Below are 19504 nucleotides of genomic sequence, written 5' to 3' on the forward strand. Positions count from 1 at the left end.
CTGCCTTCAGCTCAGGTCATGATCCCAGGGTGGTGGGATCCAGCCCCACATCGGGCTCCCTGTTCCGCAGGAAGCCTGCTTCTCCCTCTTCCACTCCCCCTGCTTGTGTTCCCTTTCTCACTGTGTCTCTCTCTGTCAAATAAATAAATAAACAAAATCTTTAAAAAATAAAAAAAAAGGGATGCCTGGGTGGCTCAGTCGGTTAAGCGTCTGCCTTAGGCTCAGGTCATGACCTCAGGTTCCTGGGATTGAGTCCCGCATCGGGCTCCCTGCTCAGCGGGGAGCCTGCTTCTCCCTCTGCCTGCCGCTCCCCCTACTTGTGCTCTCTCTCTGACAAATAAATAAAATCTAATAAATAGATAAAAATAATAAATAAATAAATCTGAAATAGTAAGGGACTGCCTCCAAGGAGGGGAGAGCACATTCCATGTTTTAAAGGCCAGGTCTACCAATTCTCTAAGCAGTGTATCTTCAATAAGACCACACACACACAAAAAAACTAGAGGTGAACTCTCTAGTACACACAATTTTTTACCTTTGTCTTACTCGAGGTATCCCCACAATTTTGTCATTAAGGAGATTCTGTAAAGTTTCGAGGGCAGTCTGACAGGAATAAATCATAATTTACTAACTCATTTCTCTCTTCTTGAACATTTCCGTTGTGTCCAATTTTTCAATGTTATAAACAATCCTACCATAAACACATTTGTGTACCAATGTCTGCCTGTATTTCTAATTACTTCCTAAGGCTAGAGATTTGTTTTTTTTTTTTTTTTTTTAAAGATTTTATTTATTTATTTGACAGAGAAAGACACAGCGAGAGAGGGAACACAAGCAGGGGGAGGGGGAGAGGGAGAAGCAGACTCCCTGCCGAGCAGGGAGCCCGATGCGGGACTCGATCCAGGGACTCCAGGATCATGACCTGAGCCGAAGGCAGTCGCTTAACCAACTGAGCCACCCAGGCGCCCAAGGCTAGAGATTTGTAAAAATAAATCATAAGGCAGAAATATTTTTACGTTTTCATTTCTGCCTATTATGTTAGCTAACAGGACCTGATAACTTCACATGGTACAGAAAATATAGTTTCTTCTTCTCCCCCCCACAAGAAATAATTACTTAATGGGGTCCCTGGGTGGTTTAGTTGGTTAGACATCTGACTCTTGATTTCAGCTCAGGTCATGATCTCAGGGTCGTGAGATCTAGCTCAATGCTGGGCGTGGAGCCTGCTTGGGATTCTCTCCCTCCCTCCCTGCCCCCACCCCCAGCTCTTGCGTGGTTTCTCCAAAAAAAAAAATTACTTAAGAATTTGGTATACGGGGTGCCTGGGTGGCTCAGTCGGTTGAGCGGCGGCCTTCGGCTCAGGTCATGATCCCAGGGTCCTGGGATCGAGCCCCACGTCCGGCTCCCTGCTCAGCGGAGAGCCTGCTTCTCCCTCTCCCTCTGCCTGCCACTCTGCCTACTTGTGCTCGCTCTCTGTCAAATAAATAAATAAAATCTTAAAAAAAAAAAAAAAAGAATTTGGTATATATTTTTTAAAATTGCCTTAAAATGCATACCTAAGCACTCAATTTTTATTCCAACCAAACAAGACAGTTTGGTAAGTTTCCGTTTTTTCTTCTTCACATCAATGCATACATCCTCTGTCTTCTACAATCTTCAGCTGTGCAGTATTTCATTTCACTGTAACATGACTATTTAGCTCCTCTAAAAACAAACGTACTTGGGTATTTTCATCACTTTTTCACTAATTCAAAACGATGCAATGAACATCTCAGGTCTTCTCGTACATATGCAAATGTCCTTGTAGGACAACTTCTTACAAATTGCCTAAATATTTTAGATTTGTAAAAAGGGCTGATGAGCTCTCGTAGAAGATCTACTAAAAGTCAAATGTCAATCTATAAATTCAGCAACTAATTATGAAAATAGATCTTAACAATAGGGGCACCTGGGTGGCTCAGTCGGTTAAGCCGTCTGCCTTCGGCTCAGGTCATGATTCCGGGGTCCTGGGATCGAGCCCCGTATCGGGCTCCCTGCTCCATGGGGACCCTGCTTCTCCCTCTCCCTCTGCTGCTCTATCTCAAATAAATAAATAAAATCTTAAAAAAAAAAGATCCTAATGACGCCTTCTATAAAAATACATCTTATTTTAAACTAATATATCATGAATTAATAAATCAACTAAAAACCCAAGTTTTAGCAAGATTTTTCTTTTATAAAAAAACAAACAAAAGGCATGGATGTCTTAGCAGGACCATCTAGTATGCAAAGCTTTCTCACTGACCTGATTACAATAATCTGTACTAAAAATATATATATACAATCCTTGTATGGCAAAAATGGTTTAAAATATAACTCAAATGCCTGTTATCTTTAATATATTTGATAAGCTTTTCAACATTAAAGCAAACGTTCTGAGTTTGAGGTCAGGTGTCCCCCTGACTGGCCCACTACAAGGGGTCCAACTGCTCTGCCAGCACCACATGGTGCTGCCTCCATTAATTCTGGCAAATAACATCAGGCTTAAGGTACTTCCTGAAACTCTGGTAAATGGTGGACCCACCCAACAGAGTTATAACCAATAATGGAGATCTACCAAAACACCTGGTGAGCTACAGAATATGCTACTAAGAAAAACCAGAACCAGTCATGGATTAGTGATGGTTTACAACCTGTGACAATGAAACCTATGCCCATTTCCCAACAGTGATGACCGCACTGCAGCCCTTCCAGAAACCAACCTCAAGAGGGACGCCTGGGAGCTGCTGGTCCAGAGCCTGGGCCTTGGACAGTGCAGGGGCCTCACGGAAGGCCAGGAGCCCAGAACCACCAGCAGGTCAGGATTATCAAGAGTCAGCCCACTGACCACATCTGACCAAAATGTTTCTGAAGAGTTTTCTGCTTCTCAAAACCGACATTTTGACACAAAAAATCACAACTAGCCTTCTGATAAACATATCTCTTCATCGTGTACCAGCTATCTTTAAAAAATGAAACTAACCTCCAGAGAGAGCTACTGGATGGCTGGTTACATGGAAAGGGGAGACTTTTTATCAGAGCCTTTTAGACCTCTGGAATCTCCCACAGTGAACATGCATTACCTACCAAAAAGATTTAAAAACTGATTTTCATCAAATTAACTTAACAAATCCGTATTTTGAGAAAAGCCTTTATTTTTCCATTAGTTTACTCTGTAAAAGTAAGGAGATAAAAAAAGTTCTTTTAGCTTGGTATTTTAAAGTCAGGCCACTTTTAATTACTTTACTTATCAGAGTAAACCATGTACATCCAAACACTACTGATATGTATAAATTAAAAACTTAAGGGCTCCAAGCTGAGTATGGAGCCTACTTTAGAAAAAAGAAAAGAAGAATTTAAAGGTGGGGTAAATTGTATGGCATGTGAATTATATCTTAAAGCCACTGAAGAAACTTTTTAAGGTAAAATCTCCCTCCTTAACACCCAGAGGTATCTTCCTCTTAACTTTATAAAGCAACATTCCACTGTTGATAGCACAATTTATATAACCAGTTCTCCATTAATAGTTCCATTATAGCCTCTTCTCCCTTTAAAAAAAATTTTGCAACGAGCATCTTTTCTGTGTACTTATCTGCACATATCCCTAAGATATGTTCCCAACAGTGGAGTTCTGGAACGAGTACGTATATGCATTTCACATGCTGACTATGCCCTGACAGACTGCCCTCCTTCAGATATGGCTACTCCAAAATGCCCTTCATTCTTCAGGGCAGAAGGACTTCTTCTACTGGTTATCAAACATTTTAATATGAACCATCTATAAGATCAACAATTATTTTTAAGGAGTTGGGGGGGAAGAGTGGTTACCTTTTTAACTGAAAAAGTAATTCCTCTAGGTGGTATATTTTCACATAGTACACAAAGGTCTCTTGCCCTGCTCTAACCCTCAAACCAAGTTAAAAGTGGTTGTAATCTCTTGGGTTCCTCTAAAACACCTCTCTGCACATCTAAACATGTTAACAAGTGTACAACACCCTTCCTTATTAAAAAAACAAAAAACAAAAAAACAACCACACACTATGGAGGGCCACCTGGCTGGCTGAGTGGTACAGCATGCAACTCTTGATCTCAGGGTGATGAATTTAAGCCCCATGCTGGGCACACCACTCACTTAAAAGCAAGTAAGTAAAAATAAGGATGTATGCAATTTAAAACACTGTTAAAAAACAAGACACGGGGCGCCTGGGTGAGCATCCAACTCTTGGTTTCAGCTCAGGTCCTGATCTCGGGGTCACAGGATCGAGCCCCATGTAGGGCTCCGTGCTCAGAGGGGAGTCGGCTTCTTCCCCTCTCCCTCCGCCCCTCCCACTTGCATGAGTGCCCACTCCCTAAAAATAAATCCTAAAAATAAATAAATAAATATTAAAAAAACAAACACTATGGGGACGAGCCTGGGTGGCTCTGTTGGCGACTCCTGATTTCGGCTCAAGTAATGATTTCAGGGCTTGTGAGATCAAGCCCTGCCTCTGGCTCTGTGCTCAGTGCGAAGTTTGCTTATCCCTCTCCTTCTGCCCCCAAACCCACTCCTGCATGTGGAGCTCTCTCAAATAAATAAATAAAATCTTTTAAAAAATTAAGTTAAATTAATAAACACTAGGGAAGCATGATACCACACTTTGCTTATCCACTTAATCTGTCTTGCAGATAATCTCACATCAACAACACAATGAACTAGCCCAATTCTCTTTTCAGTTATACATCATTCCATCCTAAAGAGCAACTATGATTTAGGCAGTCCCTTATTGAGGAAGTTTACTTGGTTCCTGTTTTCTGCAGTTATAAATGCTGAAGGAACATTCTAGAACAAATGTATCTTTGTACATATGCAAGCATATCAGTGAGATATAATCTTAGAACTGGCCATGCTGGCATGTACTTTCACATCTTGAGATGTTGAGTTACCCAGGAGGTGTATCAGGATCATTTAATCCCCCATGTCTTCAGTTTTGAGTGAGGGTGAGCACCAGCCATAGGATTAGATGCCCACCAGGCAATGTCCTTTTCTATCCTTTGCCCATTTTTTTATTGAGCCATTGATACCATCTATGTCCATTATGATGAATTTTACATATAAAGATAACCAGCCCATCATCATAAACACTGTAAATATCCTGTCCCAGTTTATTCTCATTGTACGTATGGGAACTTTTTTTCAGTAATCTTCACACCCAACGTAGGGCTTAAACTCGCGACCCCAAGAAGAAGAGTCACATGCTCTTCAGACTGAGCCAGCCAGGCGACCCATGTACAGGTACTCTTGATAGGCTAAATTTTAAGTTTTTATACAGACAAATGTACCCATCTTTCTCTTATAGCTTCTAGACTTTATAGCATCAAGATGACAAAACAAAATTTATTTCCTGGGGATCCAACTGGGTATTTTCCTACTGGCTAATGCACAGTTTTCAATAATATTCATTAAAAAAACAAAACAAAACAAAAAAACACACTCCACTTTCTGCACACTGGCTGAACACACCTCCTTCAAAATATACTAAATGACTGTGTGTTTCAGTCACTGACACCATTTCTTCTATGAATGTTTTCTAACTTTAAATTCATCAGTCATTTAAAAAAATGCACTGACCGGATGCCTGAGTGGCTCAGTCAGTTAAGCGGCTGCCTTCGGCTCGGGTCATGATCCCAGGGTCCTGGGATCGAGTCCCGCATTGGGCTCCTTGATCAGCGGGGAGCCTGCTTCTCCCTCTACCTGCCGCTCCCCTTGCTTGTGCTTTGCTCTCTCTCTCTCCCTCTCTCTTTGACAAATAAAATCTAATAAAAAATAAAAAATGCACTGACATTCTGATTTAGTAGAAATGCTAAGACTTCTGATCCAGAAAACATTACTAAACCTGAGATTTCAATACACCTGTGTACATATCAGTCTCTGAAACCTGACGTCCCAAAGTAATGGCCTCTTTGCATAAGCATCTGCAGGTTACTGAAGAATGAAAACTCACAATATAGAAAAATTCCCTTTCCAAGCCTCTTCTGTTAGTCAAACTGTTGCTAAAGGCATTTTTAGTTAATTCAAAGATTCAACACTGAGAGCACACTGTGGTTAAAGAATGAATCTGAAAAAGAATTAATTTTAATTACTTTTAAGACTACTGTTAAAGACAGTTTACTCCGGCTACAACATATCCTTTAAAATGTCCTTTGGTAAAAAAAAAAAAAATAAAGTAAAATGTCCTTTGGTGAAGAGGAGATGCCTTTCCTTGGCTTCCTCACACCAAGCTCTGTCCCTTCCCAGTCTTTACTTAGGAACCTGAATGCCACCAAACCTCTTCACTGACCTTTGATCATACTAGTGATGGAGGATTAGGAAAAAGAAAAAACAAATAGAGTGACTCTAAATCCTGCACTCTCAATGGGTAAAGAGGTGAAAACTGCTGTTAAAGGGTGAAAAAAACCTCTTAGATATCACAATAGTTTGTGGCCTGGAAACCCATAGCACATTAAGGTAATATGCAGGGTTCTGTGGTAACAAAATTCCATAGAAGGGTAGGGGACGAATTAGGAAGAAAATTCTTTAAAAGGGTTCCTTTGGGAGGCAACAGTTTAAAAAAAAGTTGTGAAATTCCATTTTATAACCACTGAATTGCAAAAATTCTACTTTGGGGTATAAATTGATACCATGGCTTTATCAACAACAGAAGCAAGAGAGAAAAAGGACACCATTACAAAACTATCTTGCAAAGATGAACATATGCAATCCCTGTAAGCCAGCAATTCCTCCCCTCGGAATAGACCCTAAATAAATCTAATACGCATACACCAACAATATATTCAAGAACATTCATAATACTGTTTGTAATAGCAAAACAAAACAAAACAAACAAAAAAAACCCACAACCTAGAATCAACCCAAATGATGACTAGAGAGTTTGGGGAATACTCAAGCAGCAATGAGAATAAACCATACCCAACAAAATGGGTAAACAAAAATATAATATTGAATGAAAACAGTTATTTAAGACTGTGCTATGAAACTATTCTTCTAAGGCTTAAAAACAAGCAAAAATACAAAGTTCAAGGAATCATAAAAATATGTAATAACATTTTTAAAAGAAAATGAGACATACAAAATGCACAATGGTGTGGGGGTGGTAGACTTACAGGTAGATACCAAATATTACTGGCTATGTTCTAGCTCTCAGCCCTAGTGGTAGAATAACAAGTTATCTCTTTTGTTATTCTGCTTCATAACTTACAAATATCATATTATTCTTGTTAGTTGATATTTGGCTCTTCACAGTAAGGACGAATTAACACAAAATAAAACTTACATCTAATTCAAAAAACAGGTCCCTTTCTTTACTTGCAATCTCATAATCTGCTCGGAGGGCCAAGTCGTGGATTTTGGTACATTCTCCTAAATCCATGCGCTGTGAGAAAGAAACAAAAGTTTACACATGAACATCTACCCATTGTAGAAAGCACATGACCTGGTGTTTCAACTGTCACCAAAATAAACAATACCTTTTTGAATAGTAAACTATAATAAAAATATTAAAAAACAGTATATAGCCAAGAAACCTTATTTTTCTTTTACCACCATGTTAATACGACATTTTGATACATTTAAGTGTGAAGGTTTCTGTCTCTTTCAGACCCAGAGATAACTGGACTAATAACGAAAACCATATTTATCAGCTTTTGCTAGTTTTATTTTTGCATCAGTCAAAAAAGAAAAGTCTATTCAGTAAGGCACCTGGGTAGATCAGTCAGCTGACTGTCCAACTCTTGATTTCTGCTCAGGTCATGATCTCAGGGTTGTGGGATAGAGCCCCATGGCAGGCTCTACACTCAGCGGGGAGCCAGCTGGGATTCTCTCTCCCTTTCCCTCTGCCCCTACTCCCCATTCAAGCGCTAAGTAAATAAATAAATAAATAAATAAAATCTTTAAAAAAAAAAAAAAAGAATAAGAAACATCTACTCAGTGAACAGCAGCATAGGGGAGGGGAGAGGTTGCAAGGAAAAGGCCAGAAAACAAGAGTATCATAAACTGTCTAGGCATTCCTTCCTGTAACCTTCACTACTCAGGATGCTCAAATGCCTAAGGTACAGAGGCAAGGAAAAGGAAAGGGCAGATAGCAATCAGGTTTTGGCAATTACAACACAACCTAACACTTGGCTTTGTGTATCTCTTTGTATACCAGAAGGCATAAAGCAGAATAGGCCAATTTAGAGCCAAAAAAATCCTCCAAACATTCTCCTAACCTAGTAAATGACCCTGGATATAAATGGAGACATAGAATCGGGCCACTCAGTTGCCCCATTTGAGAAACAAAAGGTTGTTTCACGAAAACAAATGACCTGTATTACCAGTAAGATTAGCCTGATATGCTACTATGTGTTATAAGCACATGTAGAACAATTAGACAACAGAGCATATCTCTTAACTAAATTCTGAGTGCAGGACTCTGTGACAGCACCCTCCACCTCTGGCCATCAAGAGCAAAAGGAAAGTTTGTATGCTAAGGATCATGCTATCAAGTCATACAGTGCAAGTTAACAAAACCCAGCATCACAATGAGGAGACACCAAGTCCAAGCACTTGGACCAAAACATGTGTCTACATAACGAGTAAACAGAGAATGATGGAGTCCAGAGCCTCCTTTAAGCTCAAACGACAACTACAACCAAAATGAGTTCAAAAACTTCATGGATTATAAAGTCCTTAACATTTTAGGCAAATTAGGGAGGCTGGTAGTACCTGACTCTTGGGCCCTAGTCTCACAGTAGGCACATGCCACGTTCACTAACAAAACATCCTTTAGTAAAAACAGTGACAGAACCAACAGTGGGCTCCCTAGTGTGGAGCTCATCTTCATTTTGACCAAGGATCAACTTCTGCATTTAAATGCTAAAGACCTCTTTTCTCCTTCATTATTCTTACTGTAAAGTCATATGAGTTCAGGGGCGCCTGGGTGGCTCAGTCGTTAAGCGTCTGCCTTCAGCTCAGGTCATGATCCCAGGATTCTGGGATCGAGCCCCGCATTGGGCTCCCTGCTCAGCGGGAAGCCTGCTTCTCCCTCTCCCACTCCCCCTGCTCGTGTTCCTGCTCTTGCTATCTCTGTCTCTGTCAAATAAATAAATAAAATCTTAAAAAAAAAAAAAAAAAGTCATATGAGTTCATGTATGTTGGTCACATGGAGGGGATCCAGAGGTAGGGCAACAGTAATTCTATAAGCCAAAGTTGTAGCCAGAATCGCTGTCCCTATATTGCTGACAACTTTTGCTTCGTTCACTCTTTTAAGCATCAGTATGATTCTTTAAAATATACAGTCTCCACAAATGAAAAGCAAGCACCACAGCTGCAAAATAACTGACAAACACCAGAAATGCTTAAAAGCTAATGAAAGATCTGTATCTCAAAGAAAACCTACCACCAGGAGAAGTAAGCACTAAAACCTTAACTACTAAGCATTTTAAGTACAAATAAATTTCCATTCTAGAAACTTCAACTGTCAAGAAAGTTTTGACATTAGCGAACCATCCATGAAGCAAAAATTCACTGCTAGCCTTCTCTGGGTGAGAACTCTCAAAAAGCCATGGCTAATGCAAGCAGAGGACGGGGCTGGGTTCCACGGTTACTCTCCGACTGTGTATTTTCAGTTTTGCCAAGGAGGTAGGGAAGTACTGGCCAATTCCCCTGGCAGCTAAACACCACACAGAGTTGAAATACTACAGTAAGTCCTCTTCCAAAAGATTTTAAGTGGCTGTTAAATCCAGTGTGTCAGATCTTTTTTTACCAAACACCTGTGTTGTCTACCCTCTAGTGGTCTCACACTGCTGACAGGGAAGGGTACTAAAGGCTCCTTCCAGAACGTTTGGAAAACAGAAGTTTTTCCACTGAGACAAGTGTAACTTGTTACACTACATTCCCTCCAGCTATCTTACTCTGCCAAACTTACTAACCAATACTGTATTTTCCCATTAAGCCTCAATAAAACTGTAACTTCCATTCCTCCTTGCCTCACCCCTACCAGTGACAGGAGATGGTTTTAAGCAACAACTTTGGCCTGGAGCAATCCTTAGAAGACTGAAGGTTACAACCACCTTCATTTAGCCACTTTGCTCTAAAAATTTAATCACATTCATTCCATTTCAATTTTACACAAAACACAAACTCATCAGGAGACCCATCATTCAACTCCACTCCTCACTTCCCACTTCCATGGAGCCCATACCAGTGAGGCTCACCTTTTACAACCACCCCCATCCAATTTCTCAACCCTCATCCTAATCCTAATCATCCTAGTCGGCTTCTTCTTAGATTCCCCTTGCCGAGCCATCCCTGGCCAACCTGCTCAGTCCATGGCTTCTCACAACTCATCTGATTCCACAGCCTCTGCCTGCCTCTCCCGCCTTTCCCCCTCACTCTCACCACTCCAGACACGCCAGCAGCATGCCTGCTGTCCGCCGGCTCCATCTTTCACCCAGGGCATTCTAACCCCAAACTGTGCACAATCTTTCCTACCATTCAAGTCTCTGCTCCAATGTCCCTGAGAAACCTTTTATCACTCTACCTAAAACAACCCGTTATCTATTCATTTATTGTCTGTCCTCTTCCTCCACTGGATAAAGTAAAGACTTTATTTTACTGGCACCATATATCCAGTGCCTGGCACACAGCAGGTGTTCAATGGACTATTTGATGAGTTAATCTGTAACTAACACACAATAAATATTTGTAGGAAATGCCCCCATTCTGGTTATTTTTCTCACCAGCATTCTGGAACAATGCTACCCAGGGATCTGACACCCCCCAGCCCTCCCTCAAAAAACTGAAATGCTTCACACTCGTGCACATCCATCCCTCTGCTCCTTGGCTTCTCCCACTAAGATCCATCAACAATTCCAGGTTATGATGCCTCCCCTACAGGATTTTCCTTCAGCAGAACTGCTTTTAACTAGCGGAAGCCATTAATCTATGTTGATGGTACCCACAACAAACCACAGCAAAACATATCCCTATACTAGGTCAAACTACAGGCAAAACCTCAGGTAACAAAGGTACAGTGTTTGACATTCATTTCCTATTTGCTCTCCGTAGAGTCAGCTTGAGAAGATCTAATACATATATGCGGTTTTCCACAGGCTGCTCTCCTCACAATGGTAATGAGAAAAGCAACATTTAATCATGAAGAAAATGTTCCCTAGTGGATGAACATTTGACCCTTAAAATGAGCAGATGGTTTTATATTCCATTAAGTGGCTGTGCAATCTGAAAATGGTGGAATGGTGGTGGTATTCACAGGACTCCTTTTCTCTATGTGGCTGAATCATGGTAGATAATTCTCCAGCTTTTAGTCTTCTTCAATCCTATCTGATTTTGTTTTTGTCTTTTTTTAAGATTTTATTTATTTGACAGAGAGAGACACAGCAAGAGAGGAAACACAAGCAGGGGGAGTGGGAGAGGGAGAAGCAGGCTCCCCGCAGAGCAGGGAGCCAGATATGGGGCTTGATCCCAGGACCCTGGAATCATGACCTGAGCCGAAGGCAGATGCGCAACGGCTGAGCCCCCCAGGCACCCGTCTCTGCTTTTCTTTCACAGCATTTTTATCAGCTTGCAGTGCTGGCAATTACTGTGGTAAAATCTTAAGAAAGGATGGGAAATGTGCCAGTCTTGCTCACGATTAACAACTGAGTCACCCAGGTGCCCCAATCCTATCTGATTTTGAATAAATGCACATTACATAATACGAGTATTTATCTATTTGGTTCTTCTAAAGTGAACATAAAATTTCAGGGATCGATATTCATTGGATCATGTGTTGATTTCTTGAAAGGGTAACGTAACACAACACTAAAAACTCAGTGTTATACCCAACTGATCTATTAAAAACCTAAGAATTGGGTAAGAAATGTGTCTTGTTAGGGCAACCCTCTCAGATCCCCTCCCTCCTCAGGAACTTTGTATTATCACTTGGCTATCACTCAATAAACCTTACATTGCTGCCCACCAAAAAAAAAAAAAAAAAAAAAAAGTACCTCGTTAGATCAAAAGTCTAGCATTAACATATGTTCAACATGAAAACCAACCCGCCAATCCCGAATTTTCAAAGAACTATAGGCTGACCTGAAGCATACTTTTTTGGTTTGGCCAAATGACACTTCTCATACTACTTAGCTGTGAATACCTCCATATAAATGATTCTACAAAAATATGATAAGTTACAAAAAAAATTTTTATAACAGTGAAGTATACCCCATAACAAAATTCCACCAAACTAACAATCTATCATTTGAAAGGCAGTAGGAGATTTCTGCCTGGTAAAGAAAAACAATTCAACCTTCACTGCCTACACAGCCCCCAAGTCTGAGTGTTCTATGATATTCCCCCAACCCCGAATACACCTACCGTCCCAGCCAGGATATCATGAGGGCAGCAGTCCAGAAGGTGACTCTTGCAGACACGGTCATCTGTAAACTTGACCCTCTGTCTGGTTTCGTCTCCTGAAATTCATTTGTGGTTTTAAATAAGACAATATTATCACATTAAACACCAAAGCATATCCGGTACAACAATTCACCTGGATGATTGGCAGACTACCAAATACAATGAAAAGCTGATCTAGAGATATTTACAACTGGAGCGGAATACAGATGTTTTTTGATGCTAAATGTATCATGAAGAATCACACTTAATGAGATCTGACTCCATCATTGTGCCAAAGAAGTCAAGGAATCTGAAGAGGCTGAGCACCAAAAGGCCATTAACCCCACACATACATGTGGGCAGTAATACCAAAACCCACGCTAATCAGAGGGCCATGAATCACCACATATGACTTAAAGCTGGTAGTTTCCACCAACAGAAGCTACATATTAATCTAATCATTTTGCCATGCACAAATGCATAGGCAGTATTTTGCCCAAAATCACATGAAGAAGAAAACTTTCAAACTCTACCACTGACTGATAAATAATCTAGACCTAATCTTCCTATCCCCTTCACCCCCACCCTTAAAAAAGAAAGTTGGCACCTGGGAGTCACTTTTAACAAGACAATACCAAAGGAGAAAAAAAAAAAGGGAACTAGGTTAGTCAATACACACTGTGAGTTCCAACACATACTGTACCCATCTGCATTCTTCAAGACCTCAGCTGCAGAATTTTATGCCCGCTGTTGAAAAGTTTTAAAGGAAAAGTTTTCTTGCCCAACCTGCAGTAAGGAAGTCAGGGGAATGATACATAAAAGTAAAGGCAAAGTGGAATGTGACAAATTTTAAAGCTAATCTGTGTATACACAGAGCTGTGTAATACTAAAGGAGGAATATATTTTAGGATTTGCAAGCATCCAGGATTAATGTTGTGTCTTTTTATTGAAAATGTTTTCTTTCTAAACTACACTTTTAAAGTTATTTGTGAAAAAAAGCAAACACTTTTTTGTTATAACAGCTTAGAAATTGGTTGTGACTCACGGCTCGATGAACATGAGGCTTTTCTGCAACTCCCTTGCAGATTGATGTAGGCAGGCAAAGATACACTGAACCTTTATAAATAAAATAGAGGGGCCACAATTGTTCAGTTTGTATGAAATAAAAATATGGGAAGCAATTCAAAAGCAACTCAATATACAAAGAAAGCTAAAAAGCACTTATTCACCTATGAAATAAAGTGCAAAGAATCTGCACAGCCCTGCGAATGTGCCAATGTGAACTTACAACTTCATTACTTCAGTAGAAAAGAAAACACAAACCACAGCAGGTATATAGTTTTGCAAAGGTGCAACCGCTTTCTCCTGAGAACAATGATCTTTCACTCCTCCCTACAACCGTCATTGTACGACCTACCTAACGACTGCCAAGTGCTAGCTAAACAGAGGCTCTCCTATATGGCTGGGAGGGGAAGGGGGCTGGAAAGGCACTCGGCAGGAACCCACGTTAGAAAAGCTCAATTTACGGCTGCTCTTGGTGCAGAACAGGAACGGCCGGGGTTTCCGGGCCCATCCGGCTCCCTCGGGTTGTAGGTAGCTTCTTCCCCGAGGAGCCTCGGAGGAGCTCCGCCACCCGGCTGCCAGCGATGTGGAGCCCACGGGGGCGCCAGCCCTTCGCCGACTCCCCGGCTCCCCGAGCGGCGCCGGGCCGCGGGACAGGGAGAAAGTCGCAGGACGGCAAAAGGGGAGGGGGCTGAAGCCCCACCGACGACTCGGGCTCCGAGGGAGGAGCCCACCGGGGACCCACCGCCAGCGAGGGAGAACCCGGCCGCGGCCGCTTCCAAAGCGAACCGGCTCAGACAAAGGCCCGGCGCCTGCGGTCGGCGCGCGGGGGAGGGGAGGGTGTCCGGCGCAGGCGCAGACGGTCGCGGCCCCCGCCTCAGGCCGCCCGGCGGCCTCGCCTCACTCCCGCCCCAACCCCTCGCCTGTCCGGCCGCTCCGACTCACCGTCCCGGGCCGTGCCCATGAGCTGGTCCAACAGGGCCCGCATCTGCGCCTGGGCGGACATGGTGGCCGGCGAGGGCGGCAGGGACGGCCGCGGCGACTCCTCTCACAGCGGTGGTGGCGGTGACGGTGGCGGCGGCGGCGGCGGCGGCGGCAACGAAGGCTTGTCGCGTCGGCCTCGAGCCCGCTCGGCTCCTTCCCGCCGCGGGGGACGCCGGGAGGAAGTGCGTCGGAGCGGGCCTTGAGCCTGCTGGGAAATGTAGTTTCTGGGGCGGAATAGGGAACGAAACTCCGCCCTGGAGGAGACCGGCAGGAGTGGTCCAAGCAGGATGTCCAAACGGCGGAGCCAGAAAAGTCCCAACCCTGAATTTATTCTAGAGCCCGAGCCAGAAGAGTCCCAACCCTGATTTTATTCTAGAGCCCAAGACCCATATATTCTGGAGACTAAACTGCAAAAAAATAAAATAAAATAAATAGGGGCGCCTGGTTGGCTGTTGGTGAAGCATCTCCCTTCGCCCCAGGTCATGATCCCAGCGTCCTGGGATCGAGCTCCGCATTTGGGCTACCCGCTCAACCGGGAGTCAGCTTCTCCCTCTGCCCCTCCCCTCACTCGTGTGCGCTCTCTGTCTCTCTCTCAAAAATAAATAAAATATTTTAAAGAAAGATTCTCCCTCCCCCTTTGCGCCTGCTCTCAAAAAAAAAAAAAAAAAGTATCTGGTCTGTTCTCCAAAGTGACTTACAGATTAAATCCAATTCTATTAAAAACAGCTATGGGTTTGGGGGCGCCTGGGTGGCTCAGTCCTTAAGCGTCTGCCTTTGGCTCAGGTCATGATCCCAGAGTTCTGGGATCGGCCCCAAATCGGGCTCCCTGCTCAGCAGGAAGCCTGCTTCTCCCTCTCCCACTCCCCCTGCTTGTGTTCCCTCTCTCATTCTCTGTCAAATAAATAAAATCTTTAAAACAAATAAATAAAAATAAAAAATAAAAACCCCTATGGGTTTGTTTTGGTGAAACTTGGCCTGGTTGTAAAATTTTACTGAAGAATAAATGGCTAAAGCTTTTCAACATAACAAAAAGGTGGAGGTAGCTGTCCAACTAAATATCAGAGTTATTTTAAGTATATTGTAATTGAGACTGTGTGGTACCAGCACAAAAATGGAGAGCAATGAAACAATGACAGAGAATAAAGATGCCAGAGAGAAGCTGTAGGGAAATCTCAATTTCCCAGTGCTCCTGTAAAAAGCCTTCGTCTTAGACCCTTCACCTACTATGAGCATTAGATCTGCAGCTATTTATTTGTCCAGTTAATTGCTCTGGTTCAGAAGTATAACTTCCCTTCTCTCCCTAAGAGGGCCAAGTAGTTATAGATTTGGATTAGGTGCCTAGGTATTGGGGAGAATAGAGTGTTCTCTTCCCACGTACTTACACTTCAGGGAGTGAAGCCCAGGAATGTGGAGACATCTCTAGGTCCTAAAAGTGTAGCCAAGAGACACTGGGGCAGTCTGGCCCCAGGAGAAACTCATTAACATACCCAAGGACTGGAGTGGGGAGACCCTTTGAAGAGGGGAGGACAGCTGCCTCTTCCCCTTTATAAGTACAGAAAGTCCCTTTCCTTCATTCCTCACGTATGTTGTTGGGCCACTCACGTCGGAAAAATTTCCATTGCTTCTCTTTGTGTTTCCCTGGGGGTTAAAGGCTGTGGGGGACTCATCATGCTTATTATTACTAGGGAGTCGTAAGATATCTGATCTGATCCAGAACACCCGGTGTGAGCATTATGATAAAGCCAATTAATGAAGACACTCGTGCATATCCAGATTTTTTTAAGTGTGGCAGGTGCCCTTGGGGAAAAGACAGACTAAATAAATGGCACTAGCGCTGCAGGTTATCCCCCTGATGAAGAAAAGCACGTAGCCTCCTTACACCGCCCTAAATCTATTCCAAACCGAAATAAAAACTGAATGTTAAAATGGAAACTTTAAAACCATTGGGGAAAATGTGGGAGACTTATTAGGGGTAGCGAAGGATTCCTCAAACAGGGCACAAAAGGACTACCCGTAAAAGACTGATTTATTTTTCTATACTAAAACGGAAACTTGCGTTCGTCAAAGGCACCCCGAACGGCGATATTTACCGCACACACCACGGGTAAAGACGGTACCCTGAGCAGAGCGCAACGCAACAAGCGGAGAGAGGCAAACCACGCCACAGAAAGACCGACCCGCGGCCAGAAGCGGCGCTGCAGGGGAAAAGCCACGGCCAGCAAACCGCGTGGAAGGGTGCGCCAGCCCGGGGAAGCGCAATAAGGCCGCAGGAGGTGCCACCTCAAAGGGCCGCGGCGCCAGACCCCCACGCGAGCCGGCGCGACGCGCAACCCTAGAGCCGCCGCCTCCGCAGGGGCCGCCACCCCGCCAGCCACACCGCTCAGCAACCACCTCCCGCCGCGAGGACCCCGCTCGGTTGGCGCGCTTCCGCCTCGGCTCCGGTCGGCCGGAAGTGACGCTCGGGGGCGGGGCCGAGGAGCGCGGCGGCGGCCCGAGAGTGAGCGCGGCCTCGTCCTCCTCGCGCGTGCTCGCGGCGGGGCTCGCGCGGGGCCCCACCTCTTCGCTCGCGAAAGCTCCTCTTCGCCTGGGCGATCCGGGCGCGGGGAGACTGCCAGCCAGCGAGACCCCGCCCACGGTGTCGCCCGCCTCGCCCAGCGGCGGGTTCACGCGTGTCCGTGCAGCCGTGTGGGCGGACAGGCTGCCGCAGCGGCCGCGGCCGCGGCCAGCCCGCTCCGCCAGCCCTCCAGCCCCAGCGGGTCGGCAGGTCCGATTCCCGGAGGCGGTCTGCGCCAGCCCCAGCTGCCCCAAAGACCGGATTTACTCCCGGTAGGAAGCTTCCCGCCCCACGTCGGCGGCACAGTAGGTAAGCCAGTCTATACTCGCGGTGCTCTTGAGGGTGCTGCACCGCTTGCCCGCGGGCGATGCAAAATGTAGGACCACGGAAGCCGATGTGCAGAGACGGCCTCCGTCCTCCTCTCTCTCTCGTCCGGACAGTGAACTCGCAAAGTACCCCGAAGGTCAGCTGACGTGTACTCGTGTAGGGGGGACATCGCTCGCACAGACGTAGCCTGCCTTACTGAACAAGACAGGCAGACTTCGACAGGGAAAAAGGCAAGGTCGCTCTCAGAGAGTTCCTTGCTCCCCTACAAATTGATTGGCAGTGATCTGACTGAGAGCCTGACCTTGAGCAGCCTAAGCTATCAGAGGAGGCAACTGCAGTTACTTTCAGGTTCTCTTGGAAACCGTGGGATTTCAGCTAAGGAGCTTGTGTGATAGGCTCCTCTCCCGGTACCGGCTGGGAATGTCTTTCTGGTGCCGCCACCAGATTGCACCACTTCCTTGCAGTTTCTCAGGGAGCAGGCAGTTAGAGACACTGAGTGTCTGCTGGGTGCGAGGCATGGTTCTAGGTGCTGAGACTGTAGCACTCAACAAAACAGGATTCCTGTCCTCAAGGAGCTCCATTTCTGTGGAAGGATATGGATAATAAGCAAAATACAGAGCATGCGGGGTGCACCTGGGTGGCTCAGTCCATTCCGCGTCTGCCTCGGGCTCAGGTCATGATCTCAGGGTCCTGGGATCGAGCCCCACATCCGGCTCCCTGCTCCGCGGGGAGCCTACTTCTCCCTCTCCTGCTCCCCCTGCTTGTGTTCTCTCTCTGTCAAATAAATAAATAAAATCTTTAAATATGTATATATAGAGAGAGAAAGAGAGCATGCTAAAGACAAAGTACAGAGCAGGGAAGGATGAGATGGAAATGATCCAAGTATCAAGTGGACATTTATTTGCACATTTTACCAGCTCTCTGGACCTTGTTGCACTGATTGGAGTGCTTTTGGTTTCAAGTGTTGAGAATCCATTAAAACTAGCTCAACCTATGGCAGCATTCTACGGGCTTTCATATGGGAAAGTTCAGAGGACCAAGAATAGGAGGGGCCAATGGCTTAAATTAGGTCATCAGGACTTGGTAATGGTGTGTGGGGGAGGTCTTCTTGGTCCCCCATCCTTTCACATACCTCCTCTTTGCCCTATTTCTGTGTTGGCTTTTTTCTTAGGTTCCTGCCTCCATCCTACCTACTTAGTTATTTTTTTTTTTAAGATTTTATTTATTTATTTGAGAGAGAGAATGAGATAGAGAGAGCATGAGAGGGGGGAGGGTCAGAGGGAGAAGCAGACTCCCTGCCGAGCAGGGAGCCCGATGCGGGACTCGATCCCGGGACTCCAGGATCATGACCTGAGCCGAAGGCAGTCGCTTAACCAACTGAGCCACCCAGGCGCCCACTTATTTAGTTATTTGCTGCCGCATAAAAATCAACATAAAAATTAATGGATTGGAGCCCCTGGGTGGCTCAGTTGGTTAAGCATCTGCCTTCGGCTCAGGTCATGATTCTGGGGTTGTGGGATCGAGTCCCGCATCGGGCGCCTTGTGCAGCAGGAAGCCTGCCTCTCCCTCTGCTTGCCACTCTCCCTTGCTTGTGCTCTCTTTCTTGACAAATAAATAAATAAAATCTTAAAAAAAAAGAAGTAATGGAGTAAAACATTCTACATTTATTATTTATTTATTTGTTTGTTTTTTAGAGGTGGGAAGGGGCAAAGGGAGAGAGAAAGAGTCCCAAGCAGGCTCTACACCCAGCATGGAGCCCAACACAGGGCTTGATCTCACAACCCTGAGATCATGACCTGAGCCAAAATCAAGCGTCGGATGCTTAACCAACTGAGTCACCCAGGTGCCCCAAACATTTATTATCTCCGTTTCTGTCCGTCAGGAATTCAGGAGTAGCTTAGCGAGGTGATTGTGGTTCAGAGACTCATATGGTTGCAACCAAAACATTGGCTGGTGCTGTGGTCATCTGAAGCCTGGACCAGGACTCTTGGGTCTGATTCTAGATGACCCACTCACATGGCCAAAGACTGGAGGCGTCAGTTCCTTGCTAACTGTTGGCAGGAGTCCTTATTTCCTTGCCTGGTGGGCCTTTCCATAGGGCCTGCGTCCTCACGTGGTGGTGGTCTTCCCTCAGAGTCAGTGATCGGGGG

The 19504-nt window shown here is 44.6% G+C and overlaps 2 protein-coding genes across 4 annotated transcripts in view; one reads left to right on the top strand and one right to left on the bottom strand.

Annotated features, from left to right (window-relative positions):
• Positions 1 to 14613, bottom strand: part of LUC7L (LUC7 like) — a 35325-nt gene extending 20712 nt beyond the window's left edge. The window contains exons 1-4 of one of the 2 annotated variants that reach the window (XM_021698059.1): positions 14435 to 14613; positions 13473 to 13543; positions 12410 to 12504; positions 7329 to 7427 (exon numbers count right to left, since the gene is read on the bottom strand). In XM_021698059.1, the coding sequence (XP_021553734.1) occupies positions 7329 to 7424 (96 nt within the window). In that variant the 5' untranslated portion in view covers positions 7425 to 7427; positions 12410 to 12504; positions 13473 to 13543; positions 14435 to 14613. The remainder of the gene's footprint in view (positions 1 to 7328; positions 7428 to 12409; positions 12505 to 13472; positions 13544 to 14434) is intronic. The other variant, XM_021698061.2, reaches the window with a different exon arrangement.
• Positions 14614 to 16950: 2337 nt separating this feature from the next.
• Positions 16951 to 19504, top strand: part of FAM234A (family with sequence similarity 234 member A) — a 27875-nt gene continuing 25321 nt past the window's right edge. For both annotated transcript variants that reach the window (XM_021698123.1, XM_021698124.1), the window contains exon 1: positions 16951 to 17336. The gene's annotated coding sequence lies outside the window, so the exon portion shown is untranslated. The remainder of the gene's footprint in view (positions 17337 to 19504) is intronic.

This window comes from Neomonachus schauinslandi, chromosome 5, assembly GCF_002201575.2.
Source record: "Neomonachus schauinslandi chromosome 5, ASM220157v2, whole genome shotgun sequence".
In the NCBI taxonomy this organism is placed as follows: domain Eukaryota; kingdom Metazoa; phylum Chordata; class Mammalia; order Carnivora; family Phocidae; genus Neomonachus; species Neomonachus schauinslandi.